The 27,438-nt window shown below is 40.9% G+C and overlaps 2 protein-coding genes across 2 annotated transcripts in view; both read right to left on the reverse strand.

Moving 5' to 3' along the window:
* Positions 1–7,980: 7,980 nt before the first annotated feature.
* LOC134569171 (chymotrypsin-like elastase family member 1) lies at positions 7,981–15,576 on the reverse strand. The gene is made up of 8 exons (XM_063428083.1): positions 15,469–15,576; positions 15,069–15,148; positions 12,885–12,985; positions 12,163–12,288; positions 11,050–11,186; positions 10,753–10,898; positions 9,062–9,211; positions 7,981–8,413 (listed from the first exon to the last, which is right to left on the reverse strand). The coding sequence occupies exons 1-8, from the start codon at positions 15,506–15,508 to the stop codon at positions 8,405–8,407; spliced, it is 789 nt and encodes a 262-aa protein (XP_063284153.1). The 5' UTR covers positions 15,509–15,576; the 3' UTR covers positions 7,981–8,404.
* The window catches only part of LOC134569179 (chymotrypsin-like elastase family member 1), a 45,056-nt gene continuing 25,598 nt past the window's right edge, over positions 7,981–27,438 (reverse strand). The window contains exon 8 of the mRNA XM_063428095.1: positions 7,981–8,413. Coding sequence (XP_063284165.1) covers positions 8,405–8,413 — 9 coding nt within the window. The 3' untranslated portion in view covers positions 7,981–8,404. The remainder of the gene's footprint in view (positions 8,414–27,438) is intronic.

A 27,438-nucleotide genomic window follows, 5' to 3' on the forward strand; every position in this document is an offset into this window, starting at 1 on the left:
CCTCTTTATTGAATTTTAAGCTTCAATTCGAAACCCAAAGGTGATGGAAAGGGGACCCTGAGCCAGGTCATTATTTTACACAAACCATAACAGGGCCTTTTTAGTGACAGCAATGGCTGTCCATTGCAAAATTACATGAAGAAATTCATATCTATTTATCCTTCAACTCTGTATTTTCATCTTAGCTCACTGTCAGGCAGTGGCGTACTAAGGGGGGGGCGGGGGTGCGGTCCGCCCCGGGTGCCACCAGTTAGGGGGGTGCCACCAGGTAAGGGGGTGCCTCCAGGGCTTGTGAATCTGTGAGCTGTGTGGCTGCACAGGGCGCCGGGAGCCACACAGCTCACACACGCAGGGGCTGGGAATTCAGCAGTACAGTGTACTGCACGGAGAAATGGGGGCGGAGCCAAACCGGATGCGGGGGCGGAGCTACAGCCAGCCTCCATTTGCTGCCTTTCACTGCAGCACACTGAGGGGAAGCAGGAAGGAGGCCCTGCTTCCCCAACTCCAACACACCAGGGACTCACTGACTGGACTCCTCCACCAGTAAGTAAGAGAGAGAGAGAGAGTGTGTGTGTGTGTGTGTGTGTGTGTGTGTGTGAAACTGCTTGTGACTGTGTGTGTGAAACTGCTTGTGACTGTCTGTGTGTGTGAATCCCTCCCTTTGACTGTCTGTGACTGTGTGTGAATGTCTGCCTGTGACTATCTGTGACTGTGTGTGAATGTCTGCCTGTGACCAGTGGCGAATCTGATCCGTGCCCCCCCCCTACCCTGACCCTCTCCCCCCTGACTATGGGTCCTTCCCCCCCGACACATACATACAGACACAAACACATTCACACACCCCCGACAGACACATACATACACACATGCAGACACATACATACAGAGACACAGACACACACATACATACACAGCCATACATACAGATACACACATACAGAGACAGACACACATACACACATACAGAGATACACACATACAGAGACACAGACACAAACATTCATAAACACATACACACACACATACAGAGACAAAGACACAGACATACATACGGATACACACACACACACCCCCGACAGACACATACGTACACACATGCAGACACATACATACAGAGACACAGATACACACATACATACACAGCCATACATACAGATACACACATACAGAGACAGATACACACATACAGAGACAGATACACACATACAGAGACACACAGATACACACATACAGAGACACACAGATACACACATACAGAGACACACACATACACACATACAGAGACACAGACATACAATCATACACACATACAGAGACACAGACACAAACATACATAAACACATACACACACATACAGAGACAAAGACACAGACAGACATACACACAGAGACACACACATACACACAAACACAGACATACATACGGATACACACACACAGAGAGACAGACACACATACATACACACATACAGAGACACAAAATGTTTCCTACCATGTGTGATTTCCCTGGGGTCCAGTGGTGGCTCAGCCTGATGGGAGTCAGAGTTCTCACTCTGACTCCCTAATCCTTTCTGTTTCCTCCCGCGCAGGCTCTCAGTATGCTGGGAGGAGTGACGTGCGGTCACTTCCTCCCAGCGTGTGATGATCTCATCACAGGGGGTCCGGTCGCGCTCTTAAAGCGCTCAGCGCAGACCGGGCCCCCTTACAATCCATGTCCATCGGGTGGTCCCTTAACATGCGGCCCCGGCGGTTTGCCGTGCGGGCCGGGGCCGCAAAGCATGAAAGCATGGCAGCTGCTACCCGGTCGCGGGGGGCCACAGGGCGGCTGGGCCCCCTGGAGTGCCGGGCCCGGTCGCAGCTGCGACCGCGGTACGTACGCCACTGCCTGTGACTATCTGTGACTGTGTGTGAATGTCTGCCTGTGACTATATGTGACTGTGTGTGTGAATGACTGCCTGTGACTATCTGTGACTGTGTGTGAATGTCTGCCTTTGACTGTCTGTGACTGTGTGTGAATGTCTGCCTGTGACTGTCTGTGACTGTGTGTAAATGTCTGCCTGTGACTGTCTGTGACTGTGTGTGAATGTCTGCCTGTGTCTGTGAATGTGTTTGAATGTCTGCCTGCGACTGTGTCTGTGGATGTCTGCCTGTGACTATCTGTGACTGTGTGTGTGAATGTCTGCCTGTGACTATCTGTGACTGTGTGTGTGAATGTCTGCCTGTGACTATCTGTGACTGTGTGTGTGAATGTCTGCCTGTGACTATCTGTGACTGTGTGTGAATGCCTGCCTGTGACTATCTGTGACTGTGTGTGAATGTCTGCCTGTGGCTATCTGTGACTGTGTGTGAATGCCTGCCTGTGGCTGTCTACCTGTGACTGCGTCTGTGACTGTCTGCCTGTGACTGTGTGTGTGAATGTCTGCCTGTGACTATCTGTGACTGTGTGTGTGTGAATGTCTGCCTGTAACTATCTGTGACTGTGTGTGTGAATGTCTGCCTGTGACTATCTGTGACTGTGTGTGAATGTCTGCCTGTGACTATCTGTGACTGTGTGTGAATGCCTGCCTGTGACTATCTGTGACTGTGTGTGAATGTCTGCCTGTGGCTGTCTACCTGTGACTGCGTCTGTGACTGTCTGCCTGTGCCTGTGTGTATGAATGTCTGCCTGTGACAGTTTACCTGGGACTGAGTATGACTGTCTGCCTGTGACTGTGCATGAGACTGACTTTTGGTGACTGTGTGTGTGACTGTCTGCCTGTTCCTGTATGTATGAATGTCTGCCTGTGATTGTCTACCTGGGACTGTCTGCATGTCACTGAGTGTGTGTGACTGTGTTCTGCCTGTAACTATGTTACAGTCTGCCTGTAATTGTGTGTGTGTGAGACTGTGTGTGTGTGACTGTCTGCCTGTAGCTGTGTGTGTGTGACTGTCGGTCTGTAACTGTGTGTGTTACTGTCTGCCTGCAGCTGTGCGTTTGACAGTGTGCAAGTGACTATGTGTTTGGTATGGTGTGCATGTGGCTGTATTTGACAGTATATGCGTATAACTGTGTACATCTGACTGTATCTGACTGTCTTCGCCCTGCAGTGAGTCGGCACATAACATCATCGGCGTCATATTACAGGATGTGCAAGGGACGTGTGCATGAAGAGCACAGAGATCCCAGCAGCAACCACTGACTACCAGGGACTGAGGATCCACTCTAGCCCTCCCAGAGCAAGGTAGGGAGGCTGGGTGGACCTCTTAATTATTAAATGTGTGCATGTATGTGATGTTTGCGTGTGTATATCTAATTATGTGTGTTTGTAATTGTATGTGTGTGGGTCTGTGATTGTGTATGTATGTGTTTATGTGTGTGGTTGTGTGTGTATCTCTGTAGTTAAGTGTGTGTGTGTGTGTGTGTGTATCTCTGTAGTTAAGTGTGTGTGTGTGTGTGTGTGTGTGTATATATATATATATATATATATATATACACATATATATACACACACAACACACTTAACTACAGAGATACATACACAATCACAGACCCACACACATACAATTACAAACACACATAATTAGATATACACACGCAAACATCACATACATACACACGTGTATATATATATACATACACACACACACAATCACAGATATACACACAGACATACACCTATTGTGTTATTGTGTGTGTATATAAATGTGTATGTGTTTGGTACATAGCTCCCTTATTTGGTGTCCTTAAATATTGCAATCCCACATAAGGATAACAAATAAGGGCGTTATCTACTAAACAACTGAAATTAGGAAAAGGTTGTTTTTTTTAATTCATCTTTTGGCTGTTTAGTTGATAATTCTCTAAATTGGTGTCCTTATGTGAGATTTCCATATTTAAAGATACCAAATTAGGGTTCTGTTTAGCAGATAGCTCCCTTATCCTTATTTGGTGTCCCTAAATATGGCAATCCCACATAAGGATAGCAAATAAGGGAGTTATCTGATAAACAAAGATCAACGTTAAGGAAGTCAGCTAGCCCACGAACAAGAAATCTGGGTGGCTAATGTGAATTATATGCAAATTTGTTGACTGATGCCAACGTGCACTGCATGCTGCCAATGGCAGCACATTACCCCATCCCTTAGTGAAAAGTTTTAGTGCCCCCCCCCCAGTTTGGATTGTGGTATCTTACCCCCTATATATTGTTCCTATGTGTCTATGTATCTGCATGTGTGTCAGTGTGTATTTAGGTGTGTGTATGTGTATATGTGCATACATCTCAGAATCTCACCAACACTACACACAAATACAACCCTGCATTTCAACGTCACCATTATATATAACCACACCACTGCCTTCAAAAACCACACTACATAAAAATGCATGCCTGCATTCAATCGCCAACACCACATACAGACACACATCCTACATTCACTCAAACATACTCCATACAAAAACATGCTTACATTTAAAAGCATAAACACTGCTTAGTACTAAATACATAAAAAAAAAAAAAAAAATGTGGTTGCTTTTTACATTTTAAAGTTGGGGGGTGGAGGGGGGGTGCCAAAAATAGGACCCGCCCCGGGTGCCAAATGCTCTAGGTACACCCCTGCTGTCAGGTATTGTTATTCTAAATTCTGTGTCTGCAGGCTGAATAGAACATCATGCGAAAAAAAAATGGGAAGGGTGGGAGTATAACATAAAATGTTCAAGGGGATAAATTCGGGCATGGACCCAATGAAATATTGAGATGAACTTAGATAAAAATCCCTGACCAATGAAATGTCAATAAAGTACTGGTTTATTGTCTAAAACTTCACTTTTAGTTTATCAGTTTAAAAGAATAATGTCAGTAATAAATGTGACTCACATAAAATAAAAGTGAAGTTTTAAACAATAAACCAGTACTTTATTGACATTTCATTGGTCTGGGATTTTTATTTAGTTCATCATACGAAAAAAGGTTGACACAAGTTATAGGTGATTTTCCCTGTTTTAGTCAATGTAATGACAGAGAAATGGCAGATTCCCTTTGAACACACATTATCCAAATAAAGATGGTAATTCTACATTCCCTCACCATCAACAGAGATTCATAACATGATATTCAGTGTCTCCACCCTCTGCATGCAGACACTGTACTTTTCTCACAGAGGTGCATTGATTTAATGCATCACTATGAGGAGATGATGATTGGCCAGGGCTGTGTTTGGCTTGTGCTGGCTCTGCCTCAACTCTGCCTACTTGACAATCTCAGCCAATCAAATGCTCCCCTATGGGCAGGCTCGCTGCCTAGGAGATCTTTTTGATTCTGACCTCTCTTTTACTCCCCATGTCCAATCAATAGTCAAATCCTGTCGCTTCCAACTCAAGAACATAGCGCGCATCAGCCCATATCTAACGCCGGACGCGGCTAAGATACTGGTTCATGCTGTTGTTCTCTCTCGCCTCGACTACTGCAATCCCCTTCTCACCGGTCTTACATGTTCCCAGCTTGCACCGCTGCAATCTATAATGAAAGTGGCTGCGAGGCTTATTTTCCTGTCCGGTTGCACCTCCCACGCCTCCACGCTCTGTCAGTCCCTGCATTGGCTTCCAGTTAGATATAGGGCCCAATTCAAAATTCTGGCGCTTGCTTACAAATCCCTACATAATGCTGTTCCAACATACCTATCCTCCCTCATACACAAGTATGTCCCGTCGCGACCCTTGCACTCAGCCCAAGACCTACGCCTATCCTCTGCCCGGATCCCGACCTCTCACGCTCGCCTTCAAGACTTCTCCAGGGCTGCACCTATTCTGTGGAACTCCCTTCCCTCCTCAATCAGACTTTCACCCAGCCTCCACTCCTTCAAAAAATCTTTGAAAACTCACTTCTTCATTAAAGCGTATCAATTAAACTGTCAGCAGGTTTCTCATCCCCCACCCCATGACTCCTTTCCTGCAACTGTCAAAAATGACCTACCAAGCACTCAATAAACCCTTCTCTAACAAACTATTGAATTCCCCTACTTTAACCCTTTGTGTCACTATACCCCACTCCCTCTAGCATGTAAACTCATCGAGCAGGGCCCTCAACCCCCTCTGTTCCTGTACATCCAGTGGTCTGATCTCAATTATGTGTCTGTTAGTCCACCCATTGTACAGCGTTACGGAATTTGTTGGCGCTATATAAATACTAAAATAATAATAATAATAATAATAATAATAATAATAATTGTTGGAGATCGTTACCAAGAAAGCTGATCAGGGGTAGAGCCAGCACCTGCAGAGTTATATAAAGGTAAGGTTTTACTGTATGTAGAGGGGGGGGGCGAGGGGGCGTGGCTAGATATAGTTTTTAGCACTATAGGGTCATGTTTGTGTTCCTGACCCTATAGTGTTCCTTTAAGGCAGCAGTACCCAACAGGAGAGAGTCAATTCTCCACAAACTGTGTGAATGACATTTCATAGGCTACTCAGAGGTCTTCTTTTGTGCTTATAATTGGCCTCAAAGGATCTTTTGTTGTTAAACGTGTTCCTTGTAGAAAGAGACATTGTGATACCTCAGTCTAAAAGTTCTATAGCAGTCTTCTTCAGGGCGGGATTTACATGTCAGGTGACTTTAGGCACAAACTTTTAAGGCGCTCCCCAACCTCAAAATAAGGCAGATAAAGTATAATAAATATATTAACAGGATATTGCAGGACTAAAAATATCTAAGAATATGTATGTGTATATTTCTACTTGTAATGTATTGTGTTTTAATCTGTGAGTATAGTGAGTGTATGCAGCTGTGTAAATGCATTCAGGGTTAAAGATACTATTAGAAGTGGTTAGGGAAAGGTGGGTGGTTATGATTAGAGAGGGGTTAATGTCAAAGTTAGGTTACATAGAGTGTTTAGTGTTAAGAAGATAAACAGCGTGAGAGAAGTTAAGGTTATAGTATAAAGGCTGTTTAGGATTACTGAGTTTAGGACCAGATTTGGGTTACATTTTGTATTTGGGTACATGAAGTACTTATTTTATAAGAGTAGTTAAACATGTTTACAGTAAAGTTTTGTTTTTTTGTGTGAGAGGTTACTAGTGGGCAGATTGGATATGATCCCTCCCACTTCCTGTCCGGCCTCACACACAGACATCGGAGGAGCTAGGACCGCACTGAGTTTTACACCCTCTAAAAGTGTTCCTGGAGCTCTACTATTAAGGCTGACGGGACTACATAATGCACTACAGAACATGCTAGCCAAAGCTACTGGTATTTAGCTCTCCCCACCAGCCATTACAAGTTCAAAGGGCACATTTTAAGTACTAAAAACAGGCGCCTCCTGGTGGTTAGGCATCTGTAGTCATGTGCCTACTCTACCTAATGGGAAATCTGGCCTTGGTCATGTTTATCCATGGGTGGAGCACAATGACAGTTCTTGCAACTCAAAATCCGTGTATAGCCATGTGGTGTAAAACTGCAGTTCAGCATTCCTTGATAAGACTTACAGAAATAGTTGGTACTTCTACAGATTGAGCACATGTGCGGTATAAAGCAATGTCATTACGTGATTCCTGTGACTTTAGCTGGACTCTGAAATGTATAGCCAGTTAAGCATGTGGTGCCAATTATCAGGCTGTTACAGTGTCAAGAACAGTCCAAAATGTTCCTTAGAGCAAAGGTGGTTTTACCAGATTGTAATAGTATAGTTTTTATTTTATTTTTTTAAACAATGTTGAAGGATATAATAGGTAATATTTGGGGGTAACCTTGTCAATATAAGAAAAGCCTGATTATTTAGTCAGGAGTTACCATGGAACCTGGAACCCATCACTATAGCATATAGGGTCACCCAGGACAATACAGCCAATACACACTATATAGCAACAATAACTGATGTCTTTCCCTACAGAGGAAATATTAATTCATTTGAAAGGTGTGCTTGCCTCAAAGTATACAATTGTGGATCCCAACAAATAATTTTCTAAGTTCTACATTATTTTGAATGACACAATTCGATAAAACAATATCAAAACCTATGTAGCTATGCTGTGTGTTAATGTTATGGCACTAAACAAGAACAAATTGCTTGAAGAAAGAGATTAAATGAAAATGTAAGGAGATTAAGAGTGGCTGGATAACACTAGAAGTGGCAAGAGATAAGTGAAATAGGAAGGAGGAATGGAACAGGTGACATTTCAAAGAGAAATGCAAACAGGGGGAAATAGGGTGACAAAGAGAGGAAAGCTAGTAACAGGCTAAAGAATACATATAACTGATATAGAAAAAAGAATAAAACTCCACATCCAATGTATAAAAGACAAAGATGGTACACGTGTAATTTATATAACATTCTTTACTGAATTGTGCTTATAGACAGAAAATTTAAATTACACAAATAAGATTATTTTTGATGTCTCTAGCACGTTTCTTGAACATCTTGTAAGTTTAATTTCTTTAGAAATTCTGAAATAAGAATAACGCAGAGTCAGTAAAAAGGAGAGAAAAACAGTCAATTCCAATTATATGTTATAAATATATGAATGTTTAGCTTTCCAGTTGAGATTTGATTTCAAGTCTGCCAGCATTTTGCCAGATGAGCATGATTGCAGTTTTAGTCTAACTAACATAAGATGGCTACTGTTGACCAGTCTTTCAATATAAAAAGCTAGCATTTACAATAGGACCTATGCATTTTTTGCTCACTCTTTTATATTTAAACATTAATATTTCTTGATTTATTATAATCTGTTCTTTCTCTAATGGTGAATTTTATAATCTTCACCTCACCTTCTGCGTCACAGAATCTTTACCTGTTTATGACATTTTCTCTATATGTTGTCTTTATACATGTCTCAGTCTTCCACATGCTCAATGATGTACATTAGCTTGTTATTGACTTTTGTTGATATTCATAAATACCTCTGGGATTTCTGCAGATAACTGAAACGTAAAAGTCTTCTACCTAAACTATATGTTGATGATTAAAGGTCAACACAAGTGAAACTCAGTTTGATCAGATGACAAATGGATGAAGGTAAGATTCTAACTATTTTCAATATGTCTATTAATATTTACAGAACGCATATCCTGTGCCTTGGTAAACTAACTCACAGAATTGATCCAGGAGATATAAGCAGAGACTCTGGTGAACACGGTTGGTTTGAGGTAGGCATTGCATCCAGAAGAAGACACAAAGCTAGTTACACCATGGACTTGGTAAACTCCATTGACAGCACAGTTGAGGGGTCCGCCAGAATCTCCCTATAATAAAAAAACACAATATTATAGACAGAGTATATACAGCTTCATAACATTTAGAACATGTACATATTTATATAGTTGCTGAATTTTTAAAGAATGCACTTTATCATTTAATGTTAAAGGGACACTATATTAATCCAGACTACTTCAGCTCATTGAAGCTGTCTAGGGGCATTGTTCCTGTTCCACTTAGTTTTGCAATGTAAATCATTGCAGTTTTAGAGAAATTGCAATGATTGCCTCGCAGGACTAAGACAACCTCTTGTGACTGTCAGTCAGACAACACTAATGGACTCCAGGTCGCTTAAAGATACTGGAGGTCCTCATGCCCTGCATGAGGATCTCCAGTGTCAGTGAAATCTCCAGTGCTTTCCTATAGGAACGTCCTAGTGTGCGCACAATGCTCGCCTCACATGTGCATTAGGCCCCATATTCCTCCTCCTGATGTCAGAGGAGGCAAAGACCTGACCCAGCACCGAGGGTCATCCGAGCTGGAATTGGGTAATCGAATAAAAGGTTTTTAAACCTTTACATGCCAGGCAAGGCCACGAGGGAGGGGGGACCACAGGGCACTGTAATGTTGTTAGAAATCATAAACCACAAACCATGCACAATTAATCTTTATTTATGTTCCCATGTATCACAAGCAAGCTAAGCAAAATAAGAAATGTAAGACAATGTGTAGTTCTGCAAATGAATTGGCGTATGAGTGCAGATTTAATGCCGTGCTACAATTAAAGTATCTTAGCCAATAATTGTTTTTTAACCCAATAATTAATGTTTCTGATAGACACACATACATTCAACTCACACTGTGACAGAGTTAAATTGTTACAGGCCGCTGTAGTGCTTTTGATGCCAGGAATACCCTGGCTCGATTCCTCAATAGTGGGACAAATGATTTGCCCCCTTACCTGGGTCCACTCCTGGCTCCGATGCTTCTTGGTGATCTGGTGACAATCTTCCTGTTTCTGCAGAGCCGTTGAATCCTAGAAGCTGCTGTCAACACCATTCATTGGCTGAGAGTGTCAGCTGACCTCTTTCAACCAATGACTGACGTTCTCTTCCTCCGGCAGAAGAAGGGTCAAACTTAATATGTGCAGCATTTCAAAGTGAAGTATGGCACATACAGACTTTAGGTACCATGACCACTTGAAATCAATAGAACCATATTAACAGGGTTGTTTCAATAGCATTCCTGTATATGTTTGTGTGAACTGTATAAAAGGAAATGAAAATACTATCAAGGTGATTTTACTAGAGCCCAATGCTTTAAGACTCCAGTGAAATTAACCCTTTCATTGCTCCAGAGGAGAACAGAATGATGCTTGACTCTCTTCTGTAAACCACATTAATAAAATCTATGCTGGGCTCTGTGAGCCTTCCCCTGACCCTACCACCTAAACCTCCCCCCATTTAGTTGCCACTTAATGGCTATATCTTAGAAGTACAGCTCTTCTAATACGTGATATAACACTTAACAGGAAATATTGCAAAAACCTTATTACATGTTTGTTACTCTAGAACTTTACATATCTTACCTGGCATCCAGCCTGAGCTCCGTTACCACCGGCACACACCATTGTGGACTTGACTGTGCTGCCCCAGTAAGAGCTGGTGGAGCAAGTTGATTGAGCTACAACAGGCAGAGGGGCCTGCTGAAGGATTGAGGGAAGGGATCCACCAGCTGTGGGGAAGATACAATTCACTTAGGGCTGTGTAACATCCATAAAGATAAAAGCAACATGTGTGACGATTCCCTGACTGAAGTTCTGCATATTTGATCGGAAAAAAAGCAGACGAACTGTATTACATCACAAAATAAGCATATTACTTACTAACGGTTCTGCCCCATCCGGTAATGGTGCAGGCGTAATTGTTGGAAAGGACAGCTCCGTTGTTTGGCAGTGTTGCCAGCTTCACATAGCTGTTCAGGCTGGCGCTGGATGCCAGATGAAGGACTGCAATGTCATACCTGTTAAAAGAGTGTTTGGTTATAAGACATTTATAATACATAAGACGTTATACATGTAAATGAATAAAAGGAAATTATATAATCTTAGCCGCAATAAGCAGAGTCACTTTATTATACTATATAGATATTCAGAGTCATTTTATTTAGAATGTATGCATCTTTAAATATATCTTACAAATAAGGTTAACATCACTTCTATTTCAGATTGCATCCTCCCATGAATCAGTTTGTCACAAAGTTTTATAACTGATCTTTTTCTTTAGATCTTTTTCTTTAAATTCTTCCCATCATAAAATAATTATTTATAAGATTCCACAAGGTTTATTTATAAGTCTCTCCATTCTCTTTTGTGATGTAACTGTTTTGTGTTGTCTTATTAATGATATACACCTTATATACAAAGGATCGACAGAAAACTGCCCAGGTAAAGACCACCATTAACAATTGTAGGATAAGCAATAATAAAATGTGTCAAAAAATATGAAAATATATATACAAAAAAATAAATTAAATTAATGTTCACAGTATTAAATAATTTTAAAAGTTTAGCCAAAAATATTCTATCATATCAACAGCAACTCCAAAAACTATTAAATTGAGGCCAGAGCTGAAATATTAGTTACAAACTAGCTGAATTTGCTCCAGTGACTTAGAGCTCAGCAAGAGTTTTCGGGGCCGATGGAACAAAAAAATCTATTGTTAGGAAAAGAGTTTTACAATATCATTTAACCCTTCACAACATTACAGCCACTTCAAGTCACTTCATGCTCACTATTAGTGACTTATAGAACCTTACCGGAACAATAGAACACCATACATTTCCCAGGACAAATATGATTTTCTGAGTTCTTTCTTCATTGAGTCAATTTTTTTTTTTTTTACAGTAAATATTTTTGGAGATTAACTTTTTGTCAATAACTTTATATATATATATGTAGAACTGTGTGTTTTGTATTTTGACTATTTAACGTCTTACCCGGCTGCTACATTGTTGGTGTTCCAGCTGGCATGTTTTACAATTCTAGACACGGAGATATATTGTTCTCTGCCTTCGTTCACATTCAGGTTGTGTTCTCCCAAAACCACACGATATGAAACCACACTGTAAAAAATAGGTAAATTGGTTTAACATATTAGGATTTATTCACTAAACATAAGCCTAGTTATTAGTGTCCACTTTATGTTTTCAAATGTATTTGTATTGTAAATCTAGGAGATGTACCTATACTCATTTTATTGGATTATTTACAAAGTTCAGCAATTCACAGGCAACGTTTGTGAAGATTTTCACTCAGTATATGAACTTGAAAAATGTTCTAAACAGCTACGAATTGATTCAAATAAGTTTCACTTTAATAGCCTTCCTAAGCCAACCAAAACAGTACCAATATCTCTTAAGGGGACCCCAAAGTATAGCTAATAATTTTGGATTATGGACAAAATTGCAATATATATGTTGCCTTATATGATTTTATTAACCCATTATTTCAAGCATATATTGTTTAACAACAGATGAGCAATGTGATTGGCTGGAATAGCAATGGGCAGAAGGTTAGGGTAAAAGTAGTAAAAGTATGTTTTCTTAAAATATTTATGCACTGTATAGCTAATGTTGATGAATAAAAACTAAAACACATTTTAATATTAGAAATAATAAAAATATGTAAATAGTCCAGGTAAATTGCTTGATGCTATTACCTGTCTACACAGTGAGCAGCGGTCAGGACACGGTTAGCACGGATAAGAGAACCTCCACAGGTGTGATACCAGCTGCTTCCAGACTGATACTGAAGGGAAATCTGGGGGAAAAGTCCAAACACATTTATCATAAAGCTATTGTTCGTTTGTATTTGTTTCAAAACAAATGTTCTAGACCAGTGGTTGCCAAAACAGTCCTTATGGCTTGGATTTAAATATTTCCCTGTTTTATTCCAATGGGATACTGACATAACTTGTACTGGTGGTGGGTCTTGATGACTGGTTTGGGAAGCACTGCTCTAGACAAGCCATCTCTGAAATATTGGGTATTTATAAAAAGTATAAGACCAAGGCTTGCAGCAAAACACAATATGGAATCCAACAAAGCAGAATATGATATATACAAAATGTATTCATTCCTCATTACAAATTAAAGCTAATCATACCAAGTACACAAGAGGTGGAGAGTATTCACCAGAGGATGCTAATGTATTTCAAGCCTCATGGACACTTTTTCTGATCTAATTTGGCATTTCCTGGTCACTTATTAAAAAATCAGGGTTTAGTGAATAACCTTATCAGTATAACTGTGTTCAGTATTGCCTGAAGGCTCTGTTACTAGACAGTGAATTGTAACAAACTGGAAATTGGAGAGAAATCTGAGTGAAGGAAGTTGATAAATGGTTTAAATGAATATGAATTGCATGGAATATTTAATACTCTTTTAATTGTTAAAAATATTATTTTACAATAAAGCAACTAGGTATAATATTTTAAAAAAAAGGTTTTAGTTATATTATCTTGCATATTGCTTTTGATAATTGTAAGAGTCCTACCCGGTAAAAAATAAATAAATAAATAAATAAATAATCATAATCATGCCAAATGTTCCTCATTGATATTTGTTCAATATCTTAATTATACTAATCATTCTAATCTTCAGTTACGTGACACTGGAAAGGACAATTGCAGTTTCAAAGACGTTTCTCTTACTGCAATGGAAAGAAGTGTGCATTCAAAGCACCATAATCAGTACAGCTAGTATTTTTTGTCTAGGGTTTATAAGAGAGGGTCCTTAGTTTTATGTCAAGCCGTTAAGAAGTGGTTCAACAATTACTGTCCACTCTATGGCATCTAGATTCCACCGCCAAAGCCACTTACTTGTATGCATTGAAAATATGGTATTAACAAGTTTCAATCATCATTGTCAATTTCATCAAACCTGGCTGTTGGTGATTGGCTAAGAGAAGTTTTGATTAGTCCGGTGGTTTCACATTATCCTATTTGAACGATGCAGAAGTATTAATTCCTATTTCCAACAGAAACACTGGGAATATTTATCAAAGCCTTTTGTTCTAAAAAGTGGTACAAAAATATAAACATGGTAGAGTCACCAATGGAATATGCCTGCACGTCCCACTGGTTTCCAAGGTGATTGCCTCACTTTTCGTACTCTAGGCCGCTTTTTAGACCAGAACTCTTTGATAAAAAGCCCATTGTTTGCATTTCTCCTCCACCACACACCATGTGCAATGCCAGACATGACCAACTAAGACAGAGTGTATGTGATTGCTAGTAAACTGACATGGAACCACTCAGTTCCACAATATTTGATTTTATTTGCTAGATCTCACAAATACATTTATTATAACTATTGAACATACTAGCTGGATATTGGGAATATTATATATAACCAGATCAGTAGCCTATATACTTCTTCATTTCATACTCCATTTAGGGGGTTAAGTAAGGTATAATTACATGGGATGAAGGTGGAATTGACAAGTAAGGGCTTGGAATTCAGGCAAAGTTGACAAATATGTGGTGCTGCACTCACATTTTGAGCCCGGAGATTGAAGCCATAACTCACATGGTGGATCTTATCTCACATGCACATGTGTCTAACCTACTCTCAAACCCACTCTACCTTTAGAAAATCCTCTGCTTTCAAAACGTACACCATTGCCCCTGAAACTCTAGATTATAATTCATAATCTCTGCTTCTCTAGCTTGTCCATCATACTCTTTATACAAGATACTCGCCAACTGTCAATGGTTAGATAGTTCTAACTAACAGTCAATGGTTAGATAATACCAAACCTTGGTAATGGTAATAGTGTTACTTAGATTAGTTATAGGGTAGGTTTCTATCAAATTCTAAACTTACTAAGTAGCTACACTTACCTGCCATGGCCATGCATTTTGTGCAGAATTTGATCCTCCAACAACTCGCTCATTTCCCTGGCCATCTTCATAGCATTGTCCTTTGAGGAAAGAGTTATACAGTAAGTAGCATTCAATAAATTAACTTTTTGTAACAATGGCAATGTGAATATTATCTACATTCACCAAGGTAAGTCATTATAAAAACTTTGCAATTATTTATGTTACTACTTGTGCTACATAATTTATTTATGTTTTACTTACCTGACTTTGCCCAATTTTTAATAAGAGGACAATAAGACTAAACATGTTATTGAAGACAGTATTCGTCTTGTTTACAAAGGAATAGAGGATGCCAGTAGATACTAACATATAATTAATTGAGGTCAGTGATCTACGATTTGCTATGAATAGAACTCACCACAGAGGACAAGAGCAGCAAGTAGAATGAGCCTCAACATCTTCAGTTAGTTCCTGCTAATTTCAACAGAGAAAGTTGTAGTCTCATCTCCCTGTATATATACCAAGAGAACGTACAAAACGTAATGATGGGAATCGTTGCAAATGTTACATGTTGCAATAGTATATTGTAAAATATGTCAATTACCAATACTGTATAGTTTCTTCAAGGACAAGGTATATTTATATACACGTACCTATTTTAAAAATCTTTGGAAGGAAAATGAAATAGGAAACATTGCATAATTCTTTACATAAAGTTGCAGTAATATAAAACACTGCTTATCGCAATGTGACATTATACTCAGTAGCTCAAAACTATACATTCATTTTTATTCACATATCAGCATCTGAACTCAAATTTTACTGAATTGTAGTCTTATGCACAGCAGGAAAGTTCAGTTAAGCCAAATTATATTTTCCATAATCAAATGTTTGTTCCGGATGTCCAACGCTCATTTATGTACCAGTTTGGTTCTCCAAAGTTTCGTCTATGGGATAATATTCAGAGAAACATTCGGACAACTAAAACCTGAAGCGAAAATGGACCAATTACTATACTGCAAAATAAATATAATATGAATATTGTGTATATATTTTATAGTACACCGGTAGGTGTATTTTCATGCCATTTCGCTGACAGATCATGTGAGAAAAAGTAACCAATAGAGAGAAAAGGAGGAGTAAAAGTACTAAATAATTTCATATGATTTGTGATTCAGAATTCCACCCATGGCATGAACAAAAGAGATGATTGATGGGAAAAAAGATGATTGACAGTTGGGGGACAGCCACTAAATGTTGATTTGATTCCCATATCAAGTGATAAAACACTGATAGAGGGAAAAAAGGAGAAGGAGTAAAACAAATATATTTATATATATATATATATATATATATGATATATTTATAAATATATCTATATAAATATAGATTTTTTTACTAGGCATGTGCATGGGGAAAATTCGGGATTTTCGCAATTCGTGACTTCGGCAATTCAGCACTTCAAGACTTCGGAACTTCGGCAACTTCGGAACTTCGGTACTTCAGCACTTCGACACTTCGGAATTTCGGAACTTCGGAAATTCGTCAACTTTGGAACTTTGGAACTTCAGCACTTCGGTACTTTGGAAATTCGGCAACTTCGGCACTTCGGCACTTCGACACTTCGGAATTTCGGGACTTTGGCTTCGGGACTTCTCTTGCAGCCACTTGGTAGATAACTCCCTAATTCCCACGGTATTAGGAAGTTACCTACCAAAAGGCTGAAAGACCTAAATTGGTCTTTCAGCCAAATGTACTAATACTAAGTAAAAATTACTTAGTATTAGTAAATTTTGCCCCTACATTAGGTCCCCCCCTTATTATTTAGGGCCCCCACCCACCGCTCAGGGTTGGGAACCCGGGGGCAGGACATTAGGTTCCCCCCCTTATTCTGATTTAGGGCCCCCAACTGCCGTTCAAGGGTGGGGGCCTGGGGGGAACAATAGGTCCCCCCATTATTTTACATTAGGGCCCCCACCCGCCGCTCAGGGGTGGGTGCGGGGGGGCAAAAAAATAAAATCTTTTTTTTTACAGTGAGCAGCCACAGGCTGCTCACTGTTTAATAGACATGCCCCTACTCGCGGTATAGCGAGTAGGGGCATAATTTACTAATACTAAGTAATCTTTACTTAGTATTAGTAAATTTTGGGTGAAAGACCAATTTAGGTCTTTCAGCCTTTTAGTAGATAGCTCCCTAATACCGTGGGAATTAGGGAGTTATCTACTTATTCATTCCTGTCATTACATTGACTGGCCAAGTAACTTACATTTTATATGGATGTATGTTACTTGATTGTTGTAAGTGTTGCAAATGCTTACAGCTGAATCCTGGCTATGTTTGTATACTTTTTATTTAAATTGTTTACAATGTAACATTCTTCTTCTTTCACTGGGTAAGTATATTAGTACTTAGACAATACTGTGCTTCAGAACTTCGGCACTTTACCACTTCGGAACTTCGGCAACTGCGGCACTTCGACACTTTGGAAATTCAGTAATTTCCAAACTTCGGGACCTCGGCAATTCGGCACTTCGGCAATTCGGACATTCGGAAGTACCCGAATGTCTGAATTGCCAGAAATTCGTCCGAATTCATATTCAGACCGAAACGAATTGCACATGTCTATTTTTTACTGTTCTTTCTTTTTGGGAAGAAATGTAACTACTAAATCAACCAAGTTTGCTTGGTTTTCTGTCTGCATGGCACTTCAGAGATAATGAAATTCAAATTGAAACAGTAATTAGGACCAATGCCCAAGTTTACTGAACAATACAAATACATACTGACCATGCATCCCAAAATTACTTTACCCGGTGCCCGCGCAGCTCCTCTCTTCAGACCATGCAGGCAGAACTTACCGCGTGGCCACATTGCCTTAGTCCTCGGGCCATGCTGCCCGGATATAACACTTACCTTTGGTCCCGCGAACGGCTCCCTCTGCTAGTTTGCAGGACGAACTGCAACTCCTAAAAATAAAAGAAAAAGCCATGACGTCATTACCTTAAAGGGACCACGTCATCTTGGCAACTCAATGCTGTTTGGGCTTGCAGAGATGATGTGAACCAATGGAAACTTTTTTAGCCTATTTAAAGTTTGTTTTAGCCTCCATTCTTTGCCCTATCATGGTTTCTGTTTGGATCCTCGTTTAGTGCTCCTGGTGATTCCCTTGTGCTTTGCTGTGTTTGACCTTGGCTTCGTCTTTGCTTTCCTGTGTTTGACTTCGGCTTCGTATTTGACTTTCTGGTATCCTGACCCCGGCTTTGTATCTGACTCATGTTTTCTGGTATCCTGACCCTGGCTTCATATTTGACTCGTGATTTCTGGTATCCTGACCCTGCCTTTGTCTTGACTCTGAGTATTTCTGTGATTTATCTTGACCCTGTTTCTTGTTGGATTAATACGTTAAGTCCAGCCATTCTAAGACTCAGTAATACGCCTTTTGGATCCTTTTGTGGGTTTCCTCTTTCCTGTGTGTTGGGGTACGCCTCCCATGACACCATGCTAACTATAGATATACTAAAACTTCCCCAACTCTAAACCATTCTTTTCAAATATTTGTATTAATACATTTTTCAATAACAATACAGATAATAACTAAAGGTGGTCCTCACATTCCGACCTACCTGTTTTACGACTGCTCACACTTACGACCAGCTCTCTAGCATTGGGATTCAAGGGATTCCCATGTTAGAGAGCTAGTCTATGTTTGGGGAATTTTCCCTGAACATAGATTAGAGGGATTCCCTGCTCTGGTGTGTATATCTACATTTGGGTACATTTCCTAGAACGTAGACAAGCGCAGCAGAGCAGGGATTCCCTCTATTCTCTGCTCTGCTGCACTTGTCTTTGTTCAGGGAAATTTACCCAAATGTAGACATAGGCACCAGAGAAGAGAATCCCTCTAATCTATGTTCGGGGAAATTTCCCTGAACATAGACCTCATTTACCGATCAATTCTTTTTATGACAGTACCTGTATTACCTGTATACCAAAAACAGGGGAAATACAATGAATGTACATCATCCAATATTACATCATACGTGTATATTACATCAGTACTGTAATAATAAAAAAATTGCAGTTGTAAATTTAAAATATCTTGTTTGTATTTAGAAATTACATAAAACAAAACAAAAAAAAACATTCTAAATGTAAATATGCAAAAGTTCTCAAAATTTCCCTGAACATAGATTAGAGGGATTCCCTGCTCTGGTGCGTTCGTTTATGTTTGGGGAAGTTTCCCCGAACATAGACGAACGCACCAGAGCAGGGAATCCCTTAACTCCTCACTTATCAACCAATTCGTTTTACAACCGGGTTGTAGGTAAGTGAGGAGTGTCTGTATGTGGGATTTTAATGCGATGCTTTACTCCTCTATGTTCACACCTGCCTCTATGCCTTTTTTTCTACACAGCTTATCAGTAATACAACATATCGATATGTTATACATGTGTAGTGTTGCAAATAAAAATTATCACACATATTTTACATAACTGTAATTTGAGAAGAATAGTTAATGTCTTACAGCTCTTTTTAATGCATATCAACACCCTTTGGCAGCTGTCACTGAATGAGAAGAATACTGTCAAATTGAATTATTAATAGTTTTTTCTTCTAGAGTATGGAGTTAAATATCAAAGTAGACCTTTGAGGACCATTAGTTAATTGGATTATAAGAACTCTTTGGACCATAAGATAAATGAATTAACCAGACATGAGACAAGAACGAAGAACGAGAATTAAAAAACAAAGTAGTTTCCTGTAAGCATGCTCCTGAAATTCAAGATCTCTAAATAATATTAGATACAAAGTACTAGAATTTAAACATATGAGGCAAACTGCAGTTCACATATAATAGAGATAAGATAAATATAAACACTTAATTTGGACTAGAATAAGAATGACCATTAACTTATGTAAATTAATAAAAATGTATATATTATAAAATAAATCCACTCGATAATATAAAAAGTCCACAACTATTTTAAATAATTGGTTGTAACTTTTTCTATAATACTTTATTTCTAACAGATCAAATGTATGGAAAATACATCTTTAAAATCATCCAAAATATTTTTGCCAATTCAAGATACAACCGATCAGTGGTCATACAGCAGGATAAATAATTTGATATCTGAGATAATAAAGAGGTCAGGAAACAAATAAATGAAATATTGGTAATTATATATCTATATTTTAACTGTAAGCCAAACAATTCTGTTTATTAAGAAACTCGATTGCATTATGTGAAATATTAATAAAGGTATTTTAAACATCTAGCTTGATGGACAAACTTTCAGTATTTCTATTTCTTCCCAAAATGGAGGAACAGTAAAAAATCTACAGTTAGATAGATATGTTTATGAATATATCATATATAACGATAGATTTGCTTTACTCCTCCTATTTTTTCCCTCTATCTATAATATATGAACAGTTATGTAAAAAATTTAACTGATAACTTTTACTAAAAACCTCCAGTTATTTGAATGTGCACAGGGATTTGGGATAGTGCATAATTAACATTTTTGTGAGGGCGTTTTATAGAATGTAAACAATTGTCTGCAGAGCTCATTTAATCTGTTTTCGCACACTCTGGCTGCCATTTAAGCTAGTGAATTATTGCATGTAACATATTTTATCTTTTCAGTTCCACTTCCCTCTGTACTCATTTGTTGGAAGTCAGTGGAAAATTGCGTATTAGTACACAATGTAAACATTTGCCTGCAGATATCATTTTTATCCGTTTTCCCACACTCTGGCGGCCATTTAAGCTAGTAAATTCTTGCAGATAATATGGTTTTATATTCTAATATCATCTGCCGTAATGCACTTTCACAACTAAGGAAGTAGAGGTGGATCTTGGAATCTCTCTAACTGCTGTCACAGGATCAGATATCCTTAATAGCTAAGGCCCTCTCACAAGTGCCATAATCCACGGTTCTGTGAGCACTCATTGGACAAAAGTGAACTACCTCAAAAGGCCTCACATCTTAGAGAATGGGTGATATGCCCTGTTTAATCCCTTGGAGCCATATATTTAATAAATATATAGGCACACGTCTCAGTCTGTACTTTTCTTGCTAAAATGCTTAAATTGGCTCAGTCACCTTCTGGGGCCTTCACAAATTTTGCAAAAACGACAATGGTGACATTGCTGTTTGGCGTGCAGTGGGCCGGGGATATGACATATACTTACCTGATGCTGTACCTCGTGGGTGCCCCCATATTCTCTGTTCAGTTCCTAGCACTTCATCCACCAGGAGCCCATGTCAGTGTTTTACTCTTGTGCTTGTGTCATAGTACAACATTCATAGCTACGTAAGGTCCCATAAGATTGTAGGAGACTCCACAGAAGCATGTGATTAGCAGAGATGTCCCGAACAGTTCGCTGGCGAATAGTTCGTGGCGAACATCGCTTGTTCGCGTTCGCCACGGTGGGCGAACATATGCGATGTTCGGTCCGACCCCTATTCCATATCATTGAGTAAACTTTGACAACCCCCCCACCTGCCGCTTGGGGGTGGGGGTGGGGAGGGGGGTTGTCAGAGTTTACTCAATGATATGGGGGGGAACCTACTGTCCTCCCCCCGGCCCCCACCCCTGAGCGGTGGGTGGGGGCCCTAAAAAAAAATAGGGGGGGAACTTCTGTCCCCTCCTGGCCCCCACCCCTGAGTGGTGGGTGGGGGCCCTAAATACTAAGATGGGGGGACCTAATGTCCTCCCCCCTGACCCCCACCCCTGAGCGGCGGGTGGGAGCCCTAAATACTAAAAAGGGGGGACCTAATGTCCTCCCCCCTGGCCCCCACCCCTGAGCGGCGGGTGGGGGCCCTAAATACTAAAAAAGGGGGGTACCTAAGGTCCTCCCCCCTGGCCCCCACCCCTGAGTGGCGGGTGGGGGCCCTAAAAAAATGTGTCCCCCCAGGTGACTAGGGGTCCCCAAACCCCTAGTCACCCCTCCCCCTGAAAAAAAATATTAACCCCCTACCTACCTCCCTCATCCTAAAAATAATGAGGGGGGACCTTTAAGTACATGTAAAAAAAAAAAAACTTACCATTCGATGCTTTCTTTCTTCTAAATCTTCTTTTCTCAGCCCCAAAAAAGGCCAAATAAAAAACCATAATAACCGACGCAATTTAAAAAAAAAAAAAAAAAAAACGAGCGCAAAAAAAATAATCCATGTTCACCCGGCGAGGGCTCCGCGCAGACTGAGCTTATAAAGCCTTGCCCTGCCCTGCAATTAGGCTCAGAGCACTCTGATTGGTGGGTTTAAGCCATCCAATCAGAGTGCTCTGACAGGTAAATGAAGAGACTGACAGGTAAGTCTCTACATTTACCTGTCACAGCACTCTGATTGGTTGGTTTGAAATCCACCAATCAGAGTGCTCTGTGTCATTTTACACAGCGTGGGAAAGTTCTTTGGAATTTTCCCATGCTGTGTAATTTGACTCATAACTCTCTGATTGGTTACTTAATCCACCAATCAGAGTGTTATGAGTAAAATTTAGTATTTAGGGCCCCCACCCGCCACTCAGGGGTGGGGGCAAGGGGGGAGGACCTTAGGTCACCCCCCCTGTTTAGTATTTATGGCCCCCACCCGCCGCTCAGGGGTGGGGGCCAGGGGGGAGGACAATAGGTCCCCCCATTGTGATTTATGGCCCCCACCCACCGCGCAGGGGTGGGGGCCGGGGGGAGGACAGTAGGTAACCCCCCTCATTATTTTTATGGCCCCCACCCACCGTGCAGGGGTGGGGGTGGGGGGGAGGACAGTAGGTCCCCCCCTCATTATTTCTATGGCCCCCACCCACCGTGCAGGGGTGGGGGCGGGGGGGAGGACAGTAGGTCCCCCCCCTCATTATCTTTATGGCCCCCACCCGCCGCCCAGGGGTGGGGGCCCGGGGAGGAGGACAGTAGGTCCCCCCTCATTATCTTTATGGCCCCCACCCACCGCCCAGGGGTGGAGGCCGGGGGGAGGACAGTAGGTCCCCCCCTCATTATCTTTATGGCCCCCACCCACCGCTCAAGGGTGGGGGCCGGGGGGAGGGCAGTAGGTCCCCTCCTCCCATTGTAATTTATGGCCCCCACCCATCGCACAGGGGTGGGAGCCAATAGGTTGTTTTTTTTGTGTTTTTTTTTTACAGCGAGCAGCCACTGGCTGCTTACTAGACATGCCCCTACTCGCGGTATAGCGAGTAGGGGCAGAATTTACTAATACTAAGTAATATTTACTTAGTATTAGTAAATGTGGATGAAAGGCCAATTTAGGTCTTTCAGCCTTTTAGTAGATAACTCCCTAATACCGTGGGAATTAGGGAGTTTTCTACTAAGCGGCTGCAAGATGCACCAGAACCCACCATCGTGGACTTGGCTATAAAACTCCAGTAAGAGCTGGTGGAGCAGATTGAGTTAGCGACTACAGGCAGAGGGGCCTGCTGGAGGGCCCTAATAATAAGCAGTTTAGATCAATTATTAGTGCACAAGTGTTTTAGTTATACATGATATGATGATAAAAAAAGGTTGTATAAATGATCTACATTTATTCACAATCTACGTACTGCTGGTTCTGCCCCATCCAGTAATGGTGCAGGCGTAATTGTGGGCCAGGGTAGTCCTTTCACTTGGCAGTAAATGTAAGTTCTAAAGAATGTCCAATACAACTAAAGAAGCATATGTTCATGTAAGGCAGACTATAGGAATAAAAATCTAAAAAGCAGGATAAAATAAATGCACGCCATGTGCAAATCAAATATTTGTAACTTAATCATTAGTTATCTTTTAGAGGCATGTTCTTAATTTCAACCCAAGGAATAATAGTACAATAACATTTTAGTTTTTTATTAATTTAAAAAAATGTCAATAATCATATTTTAGGATATAAAGCAATTATTTCAGTTTTTTGTGCAGTGTGCGCGGCAACTTCTTCATTTTCTAGTGACATTGTTTGCTATTACATTGTTTTGTTGGTAATATAGAACTCCATAGAGAGTAATGGAAAATATTAAAGTCATAAGGTTGGGAAATAAACACAACTGGGGATTCTGTATTGGTGCAAGTGATCTAGGATTTGATAACTCAAATATTTATTCGTAGGATAAGTTAAAATCAATTAGTGGGAATCCATCACAAGATTATACCTACTTCAATACAATGTTTGCAAGGCCATTACATTTCCAGTTGTAATGCGGCATTCTCTTTTTAAATTATATTTTTTAGATTTATTTTTTTCACTGACACAGTGATACGCACATTGCTAACCATCTTTTTAGCATATCCTTTAAATTCTCCGTTTGGTGTCCAAGCATTTTAAATATTTTTATTACATGGATGATAGACATATTGGATATTAAACTTGAATACTTTGATCCTCGTGGGCTTTAATTACAACATTGAACTGACCACCTTCTTCTTAGATACATGAATAAAACATAACTAGCTAGTTGCCAAACTTTTAGTTCATATTTACATGTGGATCATCACCAATTTTGTTTTCTAACTTACTCTACTTATCTTTTTTGTTTTTATATATTTGAGTATTTCCTAATTTTTTATATTTTTAGTCCAACAATATTTTCATTCAGATTCTTGTTGAAGGCAAGGTAATTCATTTTTTTGGATAGAAAGGAGAATCCTTTGTAATGTGAGATTGCTGCTTGTTTTTACACTACTTAGTGGCGGTGTTTCACTTTGTTGTGGTTGTATTGCATGTTTGTTTTTTTGTCACTATGAGACAAACTTTTTCTAACCTTTCACATCCATTCCTCAGTGTTTCTTTGAAAGGAACATTTTTGTCACCAATATAACTTAAAGGGACACTCTAGGCACCCAGACCAATTCTGCTCATTGGAGTGGTCTGGGTGCCAACTCCCACTACTCTTAACCCTGCAAGTGTAATTATTGCAGTTTTTTATAAACTGCAATAATTACCTTGCAGGGTTAACTCCACCTCTAGTGGCTGTCTACTAGACAGCCACTAGAGGTCACTTCCTGGGTTCTAGCACAGGAAACCTGTGCTAGAGCGTCGCTGGACGTCCTCACGCTGTGTGAGGACCTTCAGCGTCGCTCAAAACCCCATAGGAAAGCATTGAAATTATTTTTCAATGCTTTACTATGGGGAGACGTAATGCATTAGGTCCCCTCGGCCGCTGGGCGAGATCAGTCTCGCCCACCGGCTGATGCAATGAAGAGGAGGAGCGCCGCGGAGGCGGAGAAAGCGACGAGGGACATCGCCGCTGCCTCGGGTAAGTCACTGAAGGTGTTTTCACCCCTTCAGTAACCGGGTATTGGGGGGGGGGGAGGGAGAGGGACCCTCCAGTGCCAGGAAAACAGATCGTTTTCCTGGCACTGGAGTTTCCCTTTAAGTGTATTTTATATGTGCTGGTCTTACATTTATGCTATGGTTTTCTACTTGTTCAAATTTCTATAGTTGTCCTAAACAAAAGCAAAAAGCTAAACAAACCTGCCTCCCTTTTTCACAAATAATTTTTCTGATGGAAAGATATTCAGTGTAGTTGAGCAAATGAAAGACCAATGTGAGCTGAGCTGCTGACTTGACTGCTGTCTTATTAGTATATAATTTCTAACCAATGATGGAGGGGGGATGGAGGGGGAGAGGTAAGGGGGTAGATAATAGGAGGACAGTGATTGGCTATAGAGTGGATTGATGTCACCACCCAACTCACACTGATTTCTCATTGGTTAAGCATAGTGCATACTTTATCTAATACGCCAGTTGCTTTGTGGAAACGGTGAGTGTTATTAAGAAGCAGAGTTGCACTTCAGAAAGCTGGAAAAGCTTGCAACCAGGGTCTGCGCCACCTTTAGGTGAACTAGGCATTCTCCTAGGGTGCCGGCCTGCTGGGGGTGCCCACCAGGATATTTCCTGGTGGGCTCCCCCTGTCTGGGGCTGCAGCGCTGGGAGAGCGGCTCTTGAGCCGATCCCAGCACTGGGCCGAACCACAAGGTGCCTGAGGGTAGGGGCACCAAGAAGAGCGCTGTCACAGAGGGCCCAGGAGGTGGCCCCCCGAACCTGTATTAGGTAAGGCATAGCAGGCACCTACTTGATGGCAGGTGCATGCTCTGCCAAAAAACAGCCAGTGCCCGGAAGAATGGGGGGAACGGAGCAGGAAGGCAGTGAGGGAGGCTGCTCTTGCAGCCTCTCACTCCTCCCTCACGTGCCCTCTGTAATACCGAGAGCCGGAGTATGACGTAATTCCGGCTCCGGCATACTAGACGGCGCGCCGAAGGTGTGAGGAGCTGCTCCACACTGGACCCCAGCAGGGAGGTCAGTGTGTGTGTCAGTGAGTGAGTATGTATGTCAATAAGTGTGTGTCTGTCAGTAAGTGAGTGCACATCTGTCTGTCAGTAAGTGTCTGTGTGTGTTTGTGTGTGTGTCTGTCAGTTAGTGAGTGTATGTATGTCAGTGAGTGTCTGTCAGTGAGTGAGTGTATGTATGTCAGTGAGTGTCTATGTTTGTGTGTGTCAGTGAGTGTATGTATGTCAGTAAGTGTCAGTGAGTGTCTGTGTGTGTGTTTGTATATGTGTGTGTCTGTCTGTCAATGAGTGTATGTATGTCTGTCAGTGAGTGTGTGTGTATGTCTGTCAATGAGTGAGTGTATGTATGTCAGTGAGTGTATGTGTGTCTGTCAGTGAGTGAGTGTGTGTATGTATGTATGTCAGTGAGTGTCTGTGTGTGCGCGTGTGTATCATGTCAGTCAGTGAGTGTATGTATGTCAGTGAGTGTCTGTGTGTGTGTGTGTGTTTGTCTGTCAGTGAGTGAGTGAGTGTATGTATGTCAGTGAGTGTCTGTGTGTGTGTCTGTCAGTGAGTGAGTGTATGCATGCATGCCACTGAGTGTCTGTGTGTGTGTCAGTGAGTGAGTGAGTGTGTGTCTGTCAGTTAGTGAGTGTATGTATGTCAGTGAGTGTCTGTCAGTGAGTGAGTGTATGTATGTCAGTGAGTGTCTATGTTTGTGTGTGTCAGTGAGTGAGTGTATGTATGTCAGTGAGTGTCAGTGAGTGTCTGTGTGTGTGTTTGTATATGTGTGTGTCTGTCTGTCAATGAGTGTATGTATGTCTGTCAGTGAGTGTGTGTGTGTGTCTGTCAATGAGTGAGTGTATGTATGTCAGTGAGTGTCTGTGTGTGTGTGTGTGTGTCTGTCAGTGAGTGAGTGTGTGTATGTATGTATGTCAGTGAGTGTCTGTGTGTGCGTGTGTATCGTGTCAGTGAGTGAGTGTATGTATGTCAGTGAGTGTCTGTGTGTGTGTCTGTCAGTGAGTGAGTGTATGCATGTATGTTACTGAGTGTCTGTGTGTGTGTCAGTGAGTGAGTGAGTGTATGTCTGTCAGTGAGTGTGTGTTTGTATGTCTGTCAGTAAGTGAGTGTTTGTC

Source organism: Pelobates fuscus, chromosome 1 (assembly GCF_036172605.1).
Source record: "Pelobates fuscus isolate aPelFus1 chromosome 1, aPelFus1.pri, whole genome shotgun sequence".
Lineage (NCBI taxonomy): Eukaryota > Metazoa > Chordata > Amphibia > Anura > Pelobatidae > Pelobates > Pelobates fuscus.

Coding starts and splice junctions, on each gene's coding strand:
- LOC134569171 (XM_063428083.1), bottom strand. CDS start 15,508: ATGTTGAGGCTCATTCTACTTGCTGCTCTTGTCCTCTGTG. Junction 15,149..15,468: donor TGCTGCTCTTGTCCTCTGTG/GTGAGTTCTATT, acceptor CTTTCCTCAAAG/GACAATGCTATGAAGATGGC. Junction 12,289..12,884: donor GCTGCTCACTGTGTAGACAG/GTAATAGCATCA, acceptor TATTTTTTACAG/TGTGGTTTCATATCGTGTGG.